The sequence below is a fragment of the Capricornis sumatraensis genome, chromosome 17, assembly GCF_032405125.1.
Source record: "Capricornis sumatraensis isolate serow.1 chromosome 17, serow.2, whole genome shotgun sequence".
Classification (NCBI taxonomy): domain Eukaryota; kingdom Metazoa; phylum Chordata; class Mammalia; order Artiodactyla; family Bovidae; genus Capricornis; species Capricornis sumatraensis.
This window is the reverse complement of record NC_091085.1, coordinates 26,680,620-26,700,637: the sequence shown is the minus strand read 5'-3', so window position 1 is coordinate 26,700,637 and position 20,018 is coordinate 26,680,620. Positions and strand designations below refer to the sequence as shown.

General features: G+C 37.0%; 1 protein-coding gene across 1 annotated transcript in view; it reads right to left on the bottom strand.

Annotated features, from left to right (window-relative positions):
* SLC7A11 (solute carrier family 7 member 11) overlaps nucleotides 1-20,018 on the bottom strand; it is an 83,827-nt gene that overhangs the window by 42,695 nt on the left and 21,114 nt on the right. The window contains exons 5-6 of the mRNA XM_068990250.1: nucleotides 17,863-17,962; nucleotides 11,052-11,096 (exon numbers count right to left, since the gene is read on the bottom strand). Of these exons, the coding sequence (XP_068846351.1) occupies nucleotides 11,052-11,096; nucleotides 17,863-17,962 (145 nt within the window). The remainder of the gene's footprint in view (nucleotides 1-11,051; nucleotides 11,097-17,862; nucleotides 17,963-20,018) is intronic.

The window sequence follows — 20,018 nt, the reverse complement described above, 5'->3', positions numbered from 1 at the left end:
AAAGGAGATGGAATAATAATTATTCTCCCTTGTAACTAAAGGTATTTGGGAGCTGTGTCTCCCTACAAAATAATACAAATTACACAGCTGGATGAAGTCTGCATAATTTTACCATCTGTTCTCTATATTCAACCATCAATATTTCCCAAAGCAGTCTGTTTTTTTTTTTTTAAATATGAGTTTTAAAATACTTGGATTACCTGTCAACATTTCAGAGGATTATTATTTTTAAAATTAATGCATTGAATATTGGTTGATAAATACATATTACAAATTAATACGTTCCATTAGGTACTTTCCATAGTACTTTTTACTAAGGGGATTCTGCAGACTTCTCATATTCTGATTCTGAGAAAATAAATGTGTTGTCTGAGTTTTACAAAGATTCTTCCATGCAAAAATGGAATATCTGAGTACCTAACATAAAAGAACAGAAAGAAATCAGAGGTTTCTTTCTTCAGCTGAAGTCTTCGCAGTTACTCATCATCTTAAGCTAAAAATCTAGGGATCTGTACTCTCTCCTAAAAAGTTCCTTAGTTTAAGAGCTTAAAATATAATTTCAAATTAAAAATATTCTAGGAAGAGTTAATGAAATTTGCAGAATCATAATTTGCAATAAAAGACAATATTTCATCCAATGTAACCAGTGATAACAACCTTAGTCTTATGCAACAAGTTTCAATATGGTATGAAATAATTTTTTGTATTTCCTTCAAAAACACCAGAGAAAAAGAATTGCTTAGGATATTGGAAACTAGAAAACATTTTTATGGAAGTAACATTTTACCTTGTTCCAAAAGTAAGAATATAAAAATATTAGCAACAACCAACTGTGTGGAGATTAAAAATAACAGTCGCTAATCTACATTATTTATACATATCAACTCATTATCATAATCCAATAAGGCATGTGCTATTATTATGATTACTTTTTGAGATGAAGAAATCTCTTTGCAACAACAATGATGATGATGGAGGGCTGTGGAAGATGGCGGAGGAATAAGATGGGAAGACCACTTTCTCCCTCACAAATTCCTCAAAAGAACATTTCAGCGCTGAGCAAACTCCACAAAACAACTTCTGAATGCTGGCAGAGGACATCAGGCACCCAGAAAAGCAGACCATTGTCTTCGAAAACAGGTAGGAAAAAATATAAAAGACGAAAAGAGAGCCAAAGGAGGTGGGGAGGGAGCTCCGTCCCGGGAAGGGAAGCCTGTCCCAGGAAGGGAATTTTAAGAAGAGAGGTTTCCAAACACCAGGAAACACTCTCCCTGCCGAGTCTGTGGCGAGCCTTGGAAACACAGAGGGCAACATAACAGGAAGGAAAAATAAATAAATAATTAAAACCAACAGATTACAAGCCCAACAGTAACTCCCCCAGCGAAAAAGCAGCACAGACGCCTGCATCCTCCACAAGCTAGTGGGGGCAGGGCAGGGAAGCGCGGGAGGTGGGCTGCAGAGATTTGTAAGAATCGGGCAGGAACGCACCGCATGTAACCAGAACGATCTAACTTGGGCTAGCAAACCAGACTGTGGGATAGCTACCACGCGAAAAGCTCGAACATAAGACACCGCCAGGACCGCGCACAGAACAAAGGACGGAACGGAAATAGTCGGCTGCAGACCATCCCCCGCCGGGGACAGGCAGCCAGAGCCGTAAGGGCTGGAAAGGGGCAATTGCAGCCCCGGAGAGACTCTACCTGCCAAACTGCAAGCAGGCTTCTTTGCTAAGACTTCTGGGGGTGCTGGACAGTCACCATCTGCCTCACCAGGGGCGCCAGCGGTACACCCAGAAAACTGAGCAGCAGTTGGACCTGAGCTACTTGGACCTGGGAAGGGCACAAAATGCAGTCCCAACCGAATCTGCACCTCTGAGGGCTACCTGAGCGCCGAACCCGAGCGGCTTAGACCAGGGAGGTACACGCAGCCTTGGGCCGGCCTCAGACGGTTCCCGGCTGAGCATCGTAGAACCGGAGCGGTTTGTGCACCACGAGAAGGGACAGGTCCAGCGGGGCTGAGACACTGTGTGCAGCATCCCCCCCTCCCCACAGTGCGACTGAACTACTGAGCCTAAAAAACCAGCAAACAGAAGTTAAACAGAGGGAACCGCCTTGGAAGTGACCCCACACTGCCCACAACATCAGAGAAGGACCAGATATATCTTTTTTTCTTTTTTTTTCCCGTCTTTTTTTTCTTTTTTCTCTTGCTTTTTTTTTCTAACTTTTTTTTTAATTGTTAAGTCTTCCACTTCTCCTCTAATTTTTATTTCTATAACCTACTATTACTTTTCAAAAAAAAAGACTTTTTTTAAGGCAAACACCATATATAGTCTTTATGTGGTTGTTGTTGGAGTTTTTTAATAATTCTTGTGGCTTTTTTTTTTCTTTTCTTTTTTTTTTCTTTTCTCCTTCTGCTTCTTTTCTTTAATATTGTATTTTTGAAAATCCAACCTCTACTCTAGATTTTTAATCTTTGCTCTTTGGTTTTTGTTGTTAATTTTGTACATTTAAAAACCCAAACTTCACTACCCAAGTTTACCTGAGAGCGAGATTACTGGCTTGACCACTCTCTCCTCCTTTGGACTCTCCTTTTTCTCCACCAGGTGGCCTCTGTCTCTTTCCTCCCCCATCTCTTCTCTGTCCAACTCTGTGAATCTCTGTGTGTTCCAGATGGTGGAGATCACCTAAGGAACTGGTTACTGGCAGGATTTGTCTCTCTCCTTTTCATTCCTCTCTCTTATCCTCCTGGCCACCTCTGTCTACTTCCTCCCTCTCCTCTTCCCCGTATAACTCCGTAAATACCTCTGAGGGGTCCAGACTATGGAGCACACATAAGGAAGTGACTACTGGCTAGCTTTCTCTCTCCTCTTTTGATCTCACCGCATCTCATTCCAGTCACCTCTAACTACCCCCTCCCTCTTCTCTTCTCCATGTAACTCAGTGAACCTCTCTGGGTGTCCCTCAATGTGGAGAAACTTTTCATCTTTAACCTAGATGTTTTATCATCAGTGCTGTATAGATGGAGAAATCTAGAGGCTACTGTAAAAATAAAACTGAAAACCAGAAGCAGGAGGCTTAAGTCCAAAGCCTGAGAACATCAGAGAACTCCTGAATTCAGGGAACATTAAGCAATAGGAGCTCATCAAACGCCTCCATACCTACACTGAAACCAAGCTCCACCCAAGGGCCAACAAGTTCCAGAGCAAGACATACCATGCAAATTCTCCAGCAACACAGGAACACACCCATGAGCTTCAATATACAGGCAGCTCAAAGTTACTCCAAAACCACTGACGTCTCATAACCCATTACTGGTCACTCCACTGCACTCCAGAGAGAAGAAACCCAGCTCCACCCACCAGAACTCCAACACAAGCCTCCCTAACCAGGAAACCTTGACAAGCCACTGATACAACCCCACCCACAGTGAGGAAGCTCCGTAATAAGAGAACTCCACAAATTCCCAGAATATAGAAAGGCCACCCCAAACCCAGCAATATAACCAAGATGAAGAGACAGCGGAATACTCAGCAGGTTAAGGAACAGGAGAAATGCCCACCAAACCAAACAAAAGAGGAAGAGATAGGGAATCTACCTGAGAAAGGATTCCGAATATTGATAGTGAAAATGATCCAAAATCTTGAAATCAAAATGGAATCACAGATAAATAGCCTAGAGACAAGGATTGAGAAAATGCAAGAAAGGTTTAACATGGACCTAAAAGAAATAAAAACGAGTCAATATATAATGAATAATGCAATAAATGAGATCAGAAACACTCTGGAGGCAGAATAACAGAGGCAGAAGATAGGATTAGTGAAATAGAAGATAGAATGGTAGAAATAAATGAATCAGAGAGGAAACAAGAAAAATGAATTAAAAGAAATGAGGACAATCTCAGAGACCTCCAGGACAACATGAAACGCTCCAACATTCAAATTATAGGAGTCCCAGAAGAAGAAGACAAAAAGAAAGACCATGAGAAAATCCTTGAGGAGATAATAGTTGAAAACTTCCCTAAAATGGGGAAGGAAATAATCACCCAAGTCCAAGAAACACAGAGAGTTCCAAATAGGATAAGCCCAAGGTGAAACACCCCAAGACACATATTAATCAAATTAACGAAGATCAAACACAAAGAACAAATATTAAAAGCAGCAAGGGAAAAATAACAAATAACACACAAGGGGATTCCCATAAGGATAACAGCTGATCTTTCAATAGAAACTCTTCAGGCCAGGAGGGAATGGCAAGACATACTTAAAGTGATGAAAGAAAATAACCTACAGCTCAGATTACTGTACCCACCAAGGATCTCATTCAAATACGAAGGAGAAATCAAAAGCTTTACAGACAAGCAAAAGCTGAGAGAATTCAGCACCACCAAACCAGCTCTCCAACAAATTCTAAAAGATATTCTCTAGACAGGAAACACGAAAAGGGTGTATAAACCCGAACCCAAAACAATAAAAAGTAAATGGTAATGGGATTATACTTATCAATAATTACCTTAAACATAAATGGGTTAAATGCCCCAACCAAAAGACAAAGATTGGCTGAATGGATACAAAAACAAGACCCCTCTATATGCTGCTTACAAGAGACCCACCTCAAAACAAGGGACGCATACAGACTGAAAGTGAAGGGCTGGAAAAAGATATTCCACGCAAATAGAGACCAAAAGAAAGCAGGAGTGGCAATACTCATATCTGATAAAATAGACTTTAAAACAAAGACTGTGAAAAGAGATAAAGAAGGCCACTACATAATGATCAAAGGATCAATCCAAGAAGAAGATATAACAATTATAAATATATATGCACCCAATATAGGAGCACCACAATATGTAAGACAAATGCTAACAAGTATGAAAGGGGAAATTAACAATAACACAATAATAGCAGGAGACTTTAATACCCCACTCACACCTATGGACAGATCAACTAAACAGAAAATTAACAAAGAAACACAAACTTTAAATGATACATTAGACCAGTTAGACCTAATTGATATCTATAGGACATTTCACCCCAAAACAATGAATTTCACCTTTTTCTCAAGTGCTCATGGAACCTTCTCCAGGATAGATCACATCCTGGGCCATAAATCTAACCTTGATAAATTCAAAAAAATCGAAATCATTCCAACCATCTTTTCTGACCATAATGCATTAAGATTAGATCTCAATTACAGGAGAAAAACTATTAAAAATTCCAACATATGGAGGTTGAACAACGCACTTCTGAATAACCAACAAATCACAGAAGAAATCAAAAAAGAAATCAAAATATGCATAGAAACTAATGAAAATGAAAACACAACAACCCAAAACCTGGGGGACACTATAAAAGCAGTGCTAAGAGGAAAGTTCATAGCACTACAGGCATACCTCAAGAAACAAGAAAAAAGTCAAATAAATAACCTAACTCTACACCTAAAGCAACTAGAAAAGGAAGAATTGGAGAACCCCAGAGTTAGTAGAAGGAAAGAAATCTTAAAAATTAGGGCAGAAATAAATGCAAAAAAAAAAAAAAAAAAGAGAGACCATAGCAAAAATCAACAAAGCCAAAAGCTGGTTCTTTGAAAGGATAAATAAAATTGGCAAACCATTAGCCAGACTCATCAAGAAGCAAAGAGAGAAAAATCAAATCAATAAAATTAGAAATGAAAATGGAGAGATCACAACAGACAACACAGAAATACAAAGGATCATAAGAGACTACTATCAGCAATTATATGCCAATAAAATGGACAACGTGGAAGAAATGGACAAATTCTTAGAAAAGTACAACTTTCCAAAACTGAACCAGGAAGAAATAGAAAATCTTAACAGACCCATCACAAGCACGGAAATTGAAACTGTAATCAGAAATCTTCCAGCAAACAAAAGCCCAGGTCCAGACGGCTTCACAGCTGAATTCTATCAAAAATTTTGAGAAGAGCTAACACCTATCCTACTCAAACTCTTCCAGAAAATTGCAGAGGAAGCTAAACTTCCAAACTCATTCTATGAGGCCACCATCACCCTAATACCGAAACCTGACAAAGATGCCACAAAAAAAGAAAACTACAGGCCAATATCACTGATGAACATAGATGCAAAAATCCTCAACAAAATTCTAGCAATCAGAATCCAACAACACATTAAAAAGATCATACACCATGACCAAGTGGGCTTTATCCCAGGGATGCAAGGATTCTTCAATATCTGCAAATCAATCAATGTAATTCACCACATTAACAAATTGAAAAATAAAAGCCATATGATTATCTCAATAGATGCAGAGAAGGCCTTTGACAAAATTCAACATCCATTTATGATAAAAACTCTCCAAAAAGCAGGAATAGAAGGAACATACCTCAACATAATAAAAGCTATATATGACAAACCCACAGCAAACATTATCCTCAATGGTGAAAAATTGAAAGCATTTCCCCTAAAGTCAGGAACAAGACAAGGGTGCCCACTTTCACCGCTACTATTCAACATAGTTCTGGAAGTTTTGGCCACAGCAATCAGAGCAGAAAAAGAAATAAAAGGAATCCAAATTGGAAAAGAAGAAGTAAAACTCTCACTGTTTTCAGATGACATGATCCTCTACATAGAAAACCCTAAAGACTCCACCAGAAAATTACTAGAGCTAATCAATGAATATAGTAAAGTTGCAGGATATAAAATCAACACACAGAAATCTCTTGCATTCCTATACACTAATAATGAGAAAGTAGAAAAAGAAATTAAGGAAACAATTCCATTCACCATTGCAATGAAAAGAATAAAATACTTAGGAATATATCTACCTAAAGAAACTAAAGACCTATATATAGAAAACTATAAAACACTGATGAAAGAAATCAAAGAGGACACTAATAGATGGAGAAATATACCATGTTCATGGATTGGAAGAATCAATATAGTGAAAATGAGTACACTACCCAAAGCAATTTACAAATTCAATGCAATCCCTATCAAGCTACCAGCGATATTTTTCACAGAACTAGAACAAATAATTTCAAGATTTGTATGGAAATACAAAAAAGCTCGAATAGCCAAAGCAATCTTGAGAAAGAAGAATGGAACTGGAGGAATCAACTTGCCTGACTTCAGGCTCTACTACAAAGCCACAGTCATCACAACAGTATGGTACTGGCACAAAGACAGACATATAGACCAATGGAACAAAATAGAAAGCCCAGAGATAAATCCACACACATATGGATGCCTTATCTTTGACAAAGGAGGCAAGAATATACAATGGAGTAAAGACAATCTCTTTAACAAGTGGTGCTGGGAAAACTGGTCAACCACTTGTAAAAGAATGCAACTAGATCACTTTCTAACACCGCACACAAAAATAAACTCAAAATGGATTAAAGATCTAAATGTAAGATCAGAAACTATAAAACTCCTAGAGGAGAATATAGGCAAAACACTCTCTGACATAAATCACAGCAGGATCCTCTATGATCCACCTCCCAGAATTCTGGAAATAAAAGCAAAACTAAACAAATGGGATCTAATTAAAATTAAAAGCTTCTGCACAACAAAGGAAAATATAAGCAAGGTGAAAAGACAGCCTTCTGAATGGGAGAAAATAATGGCAAATGAAACAACTGACAAACAACTAATCTCAAAAATATACAAGCAACTTATGCAGCTCAATTCCAGAAAAATAAATGAACCAATCAAAAAATGGGCCAAAGAACTAGATAGACATTTCTCCAAAGAAGACATACAGATGGCTAACAAACACATGAAAAGATGCTCAACATCACTCATCATTAGAGAAATGCAAATCAAAACCACAATGAGGTACCACTTCGCACCAGTCAGAATGTTTGCGATCCAAAAATCTACAAGCAATAAATGCTGGAGAGGGTGTGGAGAAAAGGGAACCCTCCTACACTGTTGGTGGGAATGCAAACTAGTACAACCACTATGGAAAACAGTGTGGAGATTCCTTAAAAAATTGCAAATAGAACTGCCATATGACCCAGCAATCCCACTGCTGGGCATACACACCGAGGAAACCAGAATTGAAAGAGACACATGTATCCCAATGTTCATCGCAGCACTGTTTATAATAGCCAGGACATGGAAACAACCTAGATGTCCATCAGCAGACTAATGGATAAGAAAGCTGTAGTACATATACACATTGAAGTATTACTCAGCCATTAAAAAGAATACATTTGAATCAGTTCTGATGAGATGGATGAAACTAGAGCCGATTATACAGAGTGAAGTAAGCCAGAAAGAAAAACACCAATACAGTATACTAACACATATATATGGAATTTAGAAAGATGGCAATGATGACCCTGTATGCAAGACAGCAAAAAAGACACAGATGTGTATAGTGGACTTTTGGGCTCAGAGGGAGAGGGAGAGGGTGAGATGATTTGGGAGAATGGCATTGAAACATGTATACTATCATGTAAGAATCGAATCGCCAGTCTATGTCCGATGCAGGATACAGCATGCTTGGGGCTGGTGCACGGGGATGACCCAGAGGGATGTTGTGGGGAGGGAGGTGAGAGGGGGGTTCATGTTTGGGATCGCATGTACACCCGTGGTGGATTCATGTCAATGTATGGCAAAACCAATACAGTATTATAAAGTAAAATAAAGTAAAAATAAAAAGTTACAAAAAAAACAATGATGATGAAAAATCATTGAACCAATACATCAAAGTTCTTTAGTATTTGTATATATATTGATCGTGGATATTATCTATGTGTGAAACTAAGGCTCTTTAAGAAAAAGCAAAGGGGAGAAAGAGAATCCTTGACTGGCATCTCTGACAGAATACATCAAAAATTCATTCCAAGCTAATAATGGCATAAATAGTCTTGAATATGCTTAATATGCACAATAGTATTATTGTACACACTGAAAACAAAACCTATGCTTGAATTATTAAATAACATTAAAAAAGAATGCAAATTATCTCCATGCCACTGAGGTACCATGTCATAAATGTTATATTATGGGTTCACATCCAAACCTACAGTTTGCCCTTGTTTTCAGAAGAAGTTGTCTCTGATAATGGATTTTAGCAATAGGCCTCTCAAAATGTTTTTAGACTTAAAAGAGACAGCCATAAACCATAGCTATCTCTTTAACACAGAGCAAATTCAATAAATACTTTACATGAAACCTAGTAAGAGAAGTCTTTTCTCCACATTGCCACTTACACACTAATTATTTAAAAAACAACAACAAAGCAACCTATTTATCTCTGTAATCAATAGATTTAGAGTCAAAATGTAGTTTATCATTTCAGAATAATGCTAGAAAGAACTAGTTTCTGGTAAATGAATGTTCTCTGCCACAGTTCTAGTTATAAAGATAAAGATTGCTATAAATTTGTTTCTCAATAAAAGCATCTTTTCATATGTTTAAATTTGCATAAAGGCTTACATCAGATAGTATGAAATACTGTTTTAACCTCAATTGCTGGGTCAGGAAGATCCCCTGGAGAAGGGCATGGCAACCCACTCCAGTATTCTTGCCTGGAGAATCCCATGGACAGAGAAGCCTGTCAGGCTACAGTCCATAGCATTGCAGAGTCAGACATAACTAAGCTGACTTAGCATGCACACACACTGGTTTATGCGTTCAAAATTCTGACAACTCTGGTACTTGGCCAGATTTAATCAGCTTCCAATATAGTTGCTGCCAGAACTTTAGTCTACCTTCATTTGAATTGTCAACCCTTAGGCATGTTCTCTGAAGTCCAGGTTACTTCATACTGACTCACCTTTGTACTTGTTTCGCTTTCTTCAAAGTCTGTCCCTTCCTCTCCCTTTATCTTCCTTTCTCTCTCCTTTATTACCTAAGGAACACCTGGGGCTTCTCTGGTGGCTCAGTGGTAAAGAAGATGCCTGCCAATGCAGGAGACATGAGTTCAATCCCCAGGTCTGGAAGATCCCCTGGAGAAGGAAATGGCAGCCCACTCCAGTATTTTTGCCTGGAGAATTCCATGGACAGAGGAGCCTGGTGGGCTACAGTCCATAAGGTCACAGAGGAGTCGGACACAACTTAACAACTAAACAACAACACGGATCACCAGCTCATCATTTGAGTCTCTGTATAAGCAACATCTCTCTAGATAATATTTCCTCCTTTCATCTCTGTTAGACTGAGAAAACAATCTACTGTGGTACCAATCACACCATGTTACAGTTATTTGATTACATATTTGACTCAATGACTAGACAATAGAATCTTGAATGCAAGTCTTATTCATCATGTAAGATGATCCACAATAGTTGGAACATGGTAGATATTTAATAAAAGTCAGATGAATTAAATAGCTTCAAAATTCTGTCTTTATCTTACACTGTACTATGTAAATTGTCCTTCTTTTGACTTTCTGGCCATAGATTATGTGATTTTCCTGTATAAAGTACATTGTTTATACAAATCATAAAAATTCATTTTTCAAAGTTCTAGATTAAAAATAATTCATTTATATATGTTCATTGGAACATATATAAACTATCATGCCACCTAATTATAAAAGGATGATTTTTATCAACAACAAAAAGTAAAAGCAGTCATCCAGCTCCTCAAATTTACAAGTTCCTATGATATTCTACAGCTATTTACAGGCTTTCATAACTACTTGTTCATTAATTACATCATTCTCCTTAATTGTTATGAAAAAAATTCACATGAATACTAGAAACACTCAAGTTTTGGAGTTCACAAATTATGAAACATTTGTGAGCAGCCAAGAGTCCATTTTAAGTTGTATGTATATTTTTAAGAAATGAATTACCTAAAATATAAATCTATTCTTTTATGCTTTCAGGTAATCAGACAATTTAAATATTGGCTGTAGAATACACAATAAAGTTATTTACATCTAACTTATGATAAAATCAAGTACATTTTTCTGCCCAAGACACTGATGATGATGATGAGAAAGCTAATGATGATGATGAGAAAGCCCCCACTGAATTCCTTCTTTAGGTCTACTCTTTAACCATATAACCTTACATTTTATTCCTTTTAAATATTTCACAGTAAATATAACTACTTACTTTTCAGGATTTTCTACTTCTTCAGTAACAAAGTTGAGATAAAACCTAAAAAGACATACATGTTACAAACTATTAATAAACTTTATGATCACTATCCAAAGTTTCACATTTTAAATATTTATAATCAAACTCAGATTTATAAAAACTTTATAAACAAATAACCTAAAATGAAATTCTCCAATACTAAATGCTCCTGCATTTTATTTTTCTATTTAACAGTATTTATGGAGTTCTTTTCTATTTCTTAATTTTTTTATGGAGGTATAACATGAACAGCAAACTGATTAGTAAACAGTGAACAAATCTTAATGTATAAACATGTAAATAGTATGTAAACAGTAAATTGTAAATATGTATAATGTATAAACAGCAAACAAATCTCAATATATAATGATAAATTTTCATTTATTTATACACCTACACAACCAAAACAAAGATCAAAACGTAAAACATTTCTAGCACCCTAGAAGGTTCCCTCAAGGCCCTTTGCAATCATCTCTTTCACCTTCCTATAAAGGCAACCACTATTCTGATTTCTATCACTATAGATTAGTTTTGCTCATCTCAATACAATAGACTAATAATGTCTGCTTGTATAACTATTACACAATATTTATTCCTTTGTGTCTTTTTTTTTTTAACTGGACTTTATATCTGTTGGCTCTCATCCATGTTATTGTATTTAGCAGCATTTCATCATTCTTTATTTTTGCTTTTCATTGTAGGAACGTAACACCAATAGAGCCTACCACTGATGGTATTTGAATTATTTACAATTTATAGCTATTACGAATATGGATACCATAAATATGCTTGTGCATGTCCTTTTGAGGACCATGCAATCATTTCTCTTGTGCATATACTCAGAATAGGATCACTGGATCGTAGGGTAGATACATATTTATTATTAAATTATTATTATTTTTTACCATTTTTAGATTCCTAATTGCATTCCACCAATATATGAGATTATTATGCATTAGTCATTGGGGAAATAAAAGTAGGAAATCTATAATCCCTCTCCTTAAAGAGCTCATTGTTCATAGAATGGTCCATTGTGGATATAACACAGGAGGCAATGCTAGAGCATGTCCAGGTTACCAGGAGCCAGGCAGGGGTGAGGTCAAAACCAGACTGGCAGGTCATAGAAAGTTTTTGAGAGGAGGCATCACCCAAATAGAGGCTTCAAAAATGCTTAACTATTAGCCCTGGAGAAATGGCATAAGGACGTTCCAGGTGGAGTATAACATATTCACATGTGAGTGTGGTAAAGCTCTATATGCACAGAGATATGAGCTACAGATAGGTATTCTGCAGTACAAAGGGTGCCCAGGAGTGAGAATAGAGTGTAAGGACAAGATGGCCTCTGGCTTCTGGGAATCTAGATTTCAGTAGGGGTGATAGGTCAATAAAAACTTGTAGGAAAATAGAAGTATGATAATAACATTTCTCAGTTTTAGGGAACTGACTTACTAGATATGAACACTGAGACAAATAGGAAATAAAAAATGGGATAAAAGATAATAAATTCTCAATTTTCACTTCTTCCTTTCAATTCAGTTTTCCGATATGCATCCCATCCAAATAATCTTAAGTCATAAGGCAACTATAAGAACAACATGAGGAAAATATGCCTTATGCATAATAGTAACTATGAAGTTGCCGATTTTTTTGTATATTTAGGCAGCTAATTTTAGGTCCATTGTTAGTCAATACACTATAGGCTGATACTAAAGAACATAACATTTTGAATATTTCCCCCAAGACCTGAACACTTTGGTCATCTCTTACATGACAAGAAGCATTCTAGACACAAGACATTTAACTTTCTAGTCCCATAGGGTTGCAAATATTACCCTAAACTTATGGCCCAAGAAAAATTCAGATTCCTTTCCTTCACTTTATAACTCTCCATATCCCACCCAGGAATGGTGGCTGCCTCGCATCCTTGACTTCTTTTTCCAATCTAAAAGGACTGCTGGAGACCCTTTAAAGCCCTCAAAGTTCTCTTTCAAGGTTCCAAGATGCAGTAGACCCCTCAGATATGCAGACATAGATAACCAAATCGTGAAGATGGGGAAACTAAGGGATCATAATGAATAGAGCTAGACATATAAGGACAAAGACCTTTCCATTTCTTCATTGTAGAGGCTTAGAAAATGTCCACAAAGTGAAAAAGTCATTTTTTCATTGTAGTCTTCCATTGTTTTTATTATTCCTTAGAAGATAAAATAGCCATTACATAGGTCCACAGAAGCACGGGATGATAGGGACAAATCCTGTATATAATCTAAAACCAAGTGACTAGAATATTAGTCCATCAGCCTTTAACATACTTAAAGTATCTCATAACTTAAAACAAAGATGAGAAAACCTGTCTTATCCCATCTTTATTCACAAGCAGGCAACTGATGCTCATAGTTGTAAAAAACCGAGACAACAGGCCCAAAAAGGAGTCATTTATGCTTAATCCTCATGTCATCAAATCAAAACATAATTCAGTTAAAGTTTCACACCTCCCAGAAATGGAATCCAAAACCAGTCAGTTAGGAATTGCATTATTTAAGTATTCTGCCTGGTAGACTCTTGCTATCCCCTAAATGAAAATAACTCTGTAATAACCAATCTGTTTTTTAGCTTAGTATAACTTTTTTGTTCCCACCCTTTCAGCCTATAAAAAGCTTTCTCTTTTGTACAGCTCCCTGGAGTTCCTTTCTATCTGCTAGATAGGATGCTGTCAATTCATATCGATTTTTTCTCAAACTCTTAAAAATTTTAATATGATTCAATTTATATTTTAATAAAGTTAAGGTGTCTGATATTTTAAGGACTATATGCGAAGCAGAAACATTTGAATATCTGAGAGGACAGTAGCAACAAAGGTGATCTAAAAGGTTAGCAGCCAAGGATATTTTTTAATGACTAGAAAGTAATTTTCTAAAAATAGAGGTTGTAGTTATACCAGGAAGGCAAGCAAAAATCAATACTTATATCTGGAATATGCACTCTGAGGGATTTGATGCGTTTGTTATAAGCCCAAGGCAATGGGAAGTACAAGAAGAAAATGAACAAAACAAAATCCAAGGAGGAAAAAAAAAAAAACTCACACAAAAACCACACACACACACTTAGAAATATTTCCAGGCCTCTCACTTCAAAAATAGCCAGTTCCTTCTAAACAGTTGTTTTAGAAACCAGTCTTTTTCCAACAATGTTAAGGAAAGAAAGGAAATATTTATGAAAAAAGAACCCAATTTCAAATATTTTCCATAGAGAAAAGGAAAGGACTTGGGACATGGTAGCAGGGTGGGAAGGAGAAAGCTTCTTATTTTGGTCCAAACATTCACGTCCTGTGGGAAATATACCTTTATGCGCTCCTAGTCTCCAGTCATGCATCCATAGCGTTCTCTATACATCTACTCAAGTTCTCTAGAGAATGTTCACAAGATCTATTGTTCCAGCTTTTCCATGATTGAGTATAAAAGGCACTGCAAAGCTGGCAATGCATTCTAATACCCAACTATGAATTATTTTAAAAAGAAGCTTATTCTTTAGATTAGATTTGACACAATGCTACAAAATAATCCCAGCAGATGCTTTAGAAGACTAAATCCCCTGAGGATACAATTTAAAGGGAAAACACGCACACACACACACACAATGAAAAACTATTTCCTATCACACGTTTAAAAAAAAAAAAAATTCCCACCAAGCAATATTTAGCTTTGGATCAGGATATGGGACTGAAATTGGTTGAGTTCCCTTGGGCCACAGGGAGACTGACATATTTCTCTGAATGCAGACATTGGCAATAATATTAAAGTTGTTCTGACCCAACTCTGTGACCTGGCTGGGTTAATGATTTCTTTCCCCCAATCATGTTTCTGTGAAGGAGTTTTCATCATTCTAAAAAGGTCCAGCACTCCTCATAAACCAACAGCCTGCCCTATTCACATCCAAGGTCTGGCCGTGCCTTTTTCCTATTCAATGGGTAGGTGGTGACTTGCTAACCGAACCAGGCCTCCCAGACAACAAGGGTCTTGCTGCTTTTACTTAAACCGTGGGTGGTTAAGTTCTGAGGACAATGACTGCTTCTGTCTTCTTATTTGCAATGCCCCCTACACTTTTATTTTTGCATCCAACATTGTCAGGGCAGGAGCACAGGGAGTGGAGGCTCATTTACGGTGCCCCACTTATAATTCCACAACACAGTCTTTTAATTCCATCATGAAAGACAAAGAAAGGTCAGAGAGGCAGGATCATATTTGGAAAGTGACTACATAACCCCCGCTTTGGGCACTCTTTTAGTTTCCATCTTGTTCCATTTATATCCAGATATTAACTTTTTCCTCTGGAATTCTAAACCAGCAGACTATTTCTTCTAAACACAGCTCCCTTTTTCTAAGACAAATGGCCACATATTAACAAGCAGGTTATTTCTACCTACCTGCAAAGCAGCATTCAGGTAGCTGAACAGCTATTGGAAATATACAATTACTTATCTGCCCCATATATAAATCACTTTTATCAGATGACATTCATTTAAAATCCTGGCCTTAATGTCTTATGACTGAACCCTCTAGAATATAAGAAAAGCAAGTTTCCTGTTCTTTAAAATAGGACATGGACCTGAGGATTCTATGAGGAAAAGTATAATATAAACAAAGGTTCATGTAAACCCCATTTGCCCTGTAAACAGAGTATTGAAATAAATTTCTATGTCTAAGATGGAGCCACTAATCTCCAAGCCAACCCTGGATTCTATATTTATTTCCCTGTTTTACATTCATTTTCCATTTTTCTTTTCTTTGTTCCTTACTCTTCACCCCATAAAAGCTTCCTGTCTTCCACCTCCTTTTTAAGTTCTCTGGACTCTTGTTTATACCACCAAAACTGTCTTTTTAAAATCTTTCTAATAAGAGTAACATTTTGGGTTTAGTATCAACAAAACTAAAGATTAAGATAATAAGATAATTCAAAATGAAAAGACTCTTTATACTTGGAGAAACCTAGCAGCCCTCAAAAGCTTACAGAAGTGAAGGTTTGCTCTCCATAAAGCAGGTGACTTGAGTATTCAGCCCTTGTAGCAGGGGAGTGAGTTGGGTAGAAGAATATTTTAAGATTCCGTGGGAACAGATGCATGGCACTCACAGGCAAAAGAAACTTCATTCAATAGAATTAATCAAAACTCCCTCATGAGGATCTCCACATTCCACATTCCTGACTGAATACTACCAAGCCCCCAACACTTGGCTCTAACTGAAAGCTTTTGTCACCTCCCCAACTTGCTCTGGCCCCTCCTGGTGACCCTCCCAGGGCTTGGCCGCTGCCCCAGGGCGCTGGAGCTCTGATCAGGCTGAATAGCCATAGAATAGATGATTCCACTGCTAACCCTGTGGGAGCACAACTCCTTTTTTCATTTTTTTTCTTGCTCAGCACCACATTGTGCTTTGGACAAAAATTGAAAGACTTCAAAAATACTAAGACTAATACACATACACAATGGCTATCAAAATATTCCAAAAGTACACAAATATTTTATGCTAGACTCTTCAGAGCTACAATTTTCTAAGAACTTCAAACATTATGCTTCAGATGCCATGCTAAAATTTTTAGTCCCTTTACTTTCCTAATCCTCCTCTAGTGCTCTGAATTTCCACAATTCAGTGAGATTAATAGGGTAAAAATTTCATTTATTGAAAAATATATTTTGATATTCCATGCATTAGTTAGAGAGTAAGATCCTAAAAACTGAAGAAACAAAAAGAAACTGTGTTTGTATTTGAGATGCATTTACATAATTTTAAGCTAGTGTAGTTTGTTGCTTTTTTAGGCTCATAGAACATTCTCACTGCAACTGTACAATTAACTCCATAACTTTTTTTTTAAAGAAATATTGCTACTAATTACTTCAAAACTGAAATTTAATTTTACTACAATCATTTTGATGTTTAAATAATGGCATTTCTAGTGGCATTTCTTGCAATAATCACCTCAACTGAATCTTACTAGATCAATAAAATTTAATTAGAAAAAATTCCTACTCATAACGATGGATATTGTTATTCAAGTTCCTAACAAAGCAAGACATAAATACAAAGCTTTAATGCTTCAACCAAAATGTCAGCACATTTTGACATGGATCCACGGAAATGTAGCTATGGCAGTGTGGTTTTATTCATCTTTTCTGCATTTTTTGTTTTCAAATGTTGAGGAAATTTTAAGGAATTTATAAAGTCCTTTAAAATGTAGCAGATTACCTAGTACATCTGATTTCGCTATCCCATTTACTCCTTCTTGCCTTTAGAGTACCATTTTACCTCCTGGGAACAGGTTACTCATTTCTATAACTGAATTCTTTCTTTCTCATAGGAAGGTGGAAAAAAAAAAAATCAGCGAATCACTATTTGCGTGGACCTTGGAGCTTCAGCTTGGAAGACTTTTTGACAAAGTACTCTTCTTTAATGGCTTTTGGCACTATTGTGCCTTTACTGATCCATACTTATAAATGACTTGTATTGGTTCTCAAGACCCAGCATTTGTTTATTTTTCACATTATCATGTTAAATTTACATTATCAGGTTAAATCTAGTACCTGCCTTGACTGGAAATCTCAGTGATGTTTGTGTTAAGTTGTATACACAGTGACTGGGCTGGTGAAGGGAGCCACATTACCTTCCTCTCTTCAAGGACAGCATATCATGTTGAATTATGGCTGTTCACAATTACCTAGCACCTCACTTGGCACTTGAAGTACTTGAAGGAATTAATGAATCATCCAAATCACCAGTTGATAGTGATATCAACTTACCAGCCAGCATACGCATACATTCCATAGTAAAACGCCAATGGCAATCGCATAATACTTGCATCTCTTCCTGAAAAGGCATCTTTAAAATACTGTGTTTGCCCTGAAATATGAATAGAAAGATTAAGGACTTTTCAAACAGCTGGTTATTATTCATTCTTTAACCGTAAACATGAAAAGGGGGAGAAGGGGGCTTGGGGATGAACTATACAGTTTCAGGTCTAGATTTCTTACTCTCTGCTCATTTCCAACTTTATCTATTAATGCTGCATCCATTATAGAGAAGGAATCCCAAACATATGCTGATTGCCACTAACACTACTTCACATTTATTTTATTTTTTTTATTTTTGTGATTAGTTGTCACATCTGTTACTGTAAAGACAAATAGGCAATTGTTTTAAACCATGTAATCATAAAATACCATTTAAGAAGAAGCTTTTGTTGCTGTTATTCAGTCACTAAGTCATGTCTGACTATCTACAATCCCATGGACTGCAGCATGTGGCTCCTCTGTCCTTCACTGTATCCCTGAGTTTGCTCAGATTCATGTCCACTGAGTCAGTGGTACTATCTAACCATCTCATCCTCTGCTGCCCCCTTTTCCTTTTGCCTTCAGTCTTTCCCAGCATCAGAGTCTTTTCCAGTGATTCAGCTTTTTTCATCATGTAGCCAAATACTACTTCACATTTATTTTAATAAAATCATGGCAAAGAAGAAAACAACATTTCAAAAAGAGTCCCTTGCTTTAGCATGCCTCTACTCTTACAGAGTTTCACCATGAAAGAATACTAAAGGATCACCTGTAAATTATAGTGTTTAGGAGTGTAATATAATTCTCAACAGTGATGATAATACAGTGCTTGGGAAGAATTATTCAAAGGTCTATCTTCAATGAGGAGGTGGCATGAAACCCCAGAACCACCTTCTCACATCATTTAACTTACTTTTTTTGCTTTCTCCCTATAGTTCATTAGATACCAACAGGGGTTGCAAAATGCTGTGAAACAAATCTGCTTGACACTTCCAAGCTTGTTTTATAAAGGAAAACTTATTGGAGCACAGTTAGGCTTACTTATTTATCTAGATACCATCAGTTCAGCTCAGTTCAGTTGCTTAGTCGTGTCCAACTCTTTGAGACCCCATGAACCGCAGCATGCCAAGCCTCCCTGTCCATCACCAACTCCCAGAGTCCACCCAAACCCATGTCCATTATGTCGGTGATGCCATCCAACCATCTCATCCTGTCATCCCCTTCTCCTGCTGCCCTCAATCTTTCCCAGCATCAGGGTCTTTTCAAATGAGTCAGCTCTTCACATCAGGTTTCCAAAGTACTGGAGTTTCAGCTTCAACATCAGTCCTTCCAATGAACACCCAGGACTGAACTCTTTTAGAATGGACAGGTTGGATCTCTTTGCAGTCCAAGGGACTCTCAAGAGTCTTCTCCAACATCACAGTTCAAAAGCATCAATTCTTCTGCACTTAGCTTTCTATATAGTCCAACTCTCACATCCATACATGACCACTGGAAAAATTATAGCCTTAACTAGATACACTTTTGTTGGCAAAGTAATGTCTCTGCTTTTGAATATGCTGTCTAGATTGGTCATAACTTTCCTTCCAAGGAGCAAGCGTCTTTTAATTTCATGTCTGCAGTCACCATCCACAGTGATTTTAGAGCCCAGAAAAATTAATTAGCCTCTGTTTCCACTGTTTCCGCATCTACTTGCCATGAAGTGATGGCACCGGATGCCATGATACCATCAGTCTATGGCTAATTTCACTCTCCAACAATAGGGTTGATAATTGTTGCAGAGATCCCACGGCACACAAAGTTGAAAACATTTACTATCTGCCCGTTTACAGAGAAGGTCTGTGGACCCTTACCTAGAGAACAGCACTGTTTGCTTCTAGAAGCATGGAAAAGAAACCATATTGAACTTTAAACAGGTTTAAACACATTGTTGCGTCAACATGTAGACTGAGTGCTTTTATGCAACACAGTTTTCTATTCTTTGTGATGGGACTTTTCTTCTACATCTTTTGGATAATTAAAAAATAGGAATTCAGATTTAGTCAGTCAATATTCAAAGTAAAGCGTAATGAGTTTCTGTTTCCCAAAGAAAATAGCAAATGAGATTATCTAAATGGGAACTATGA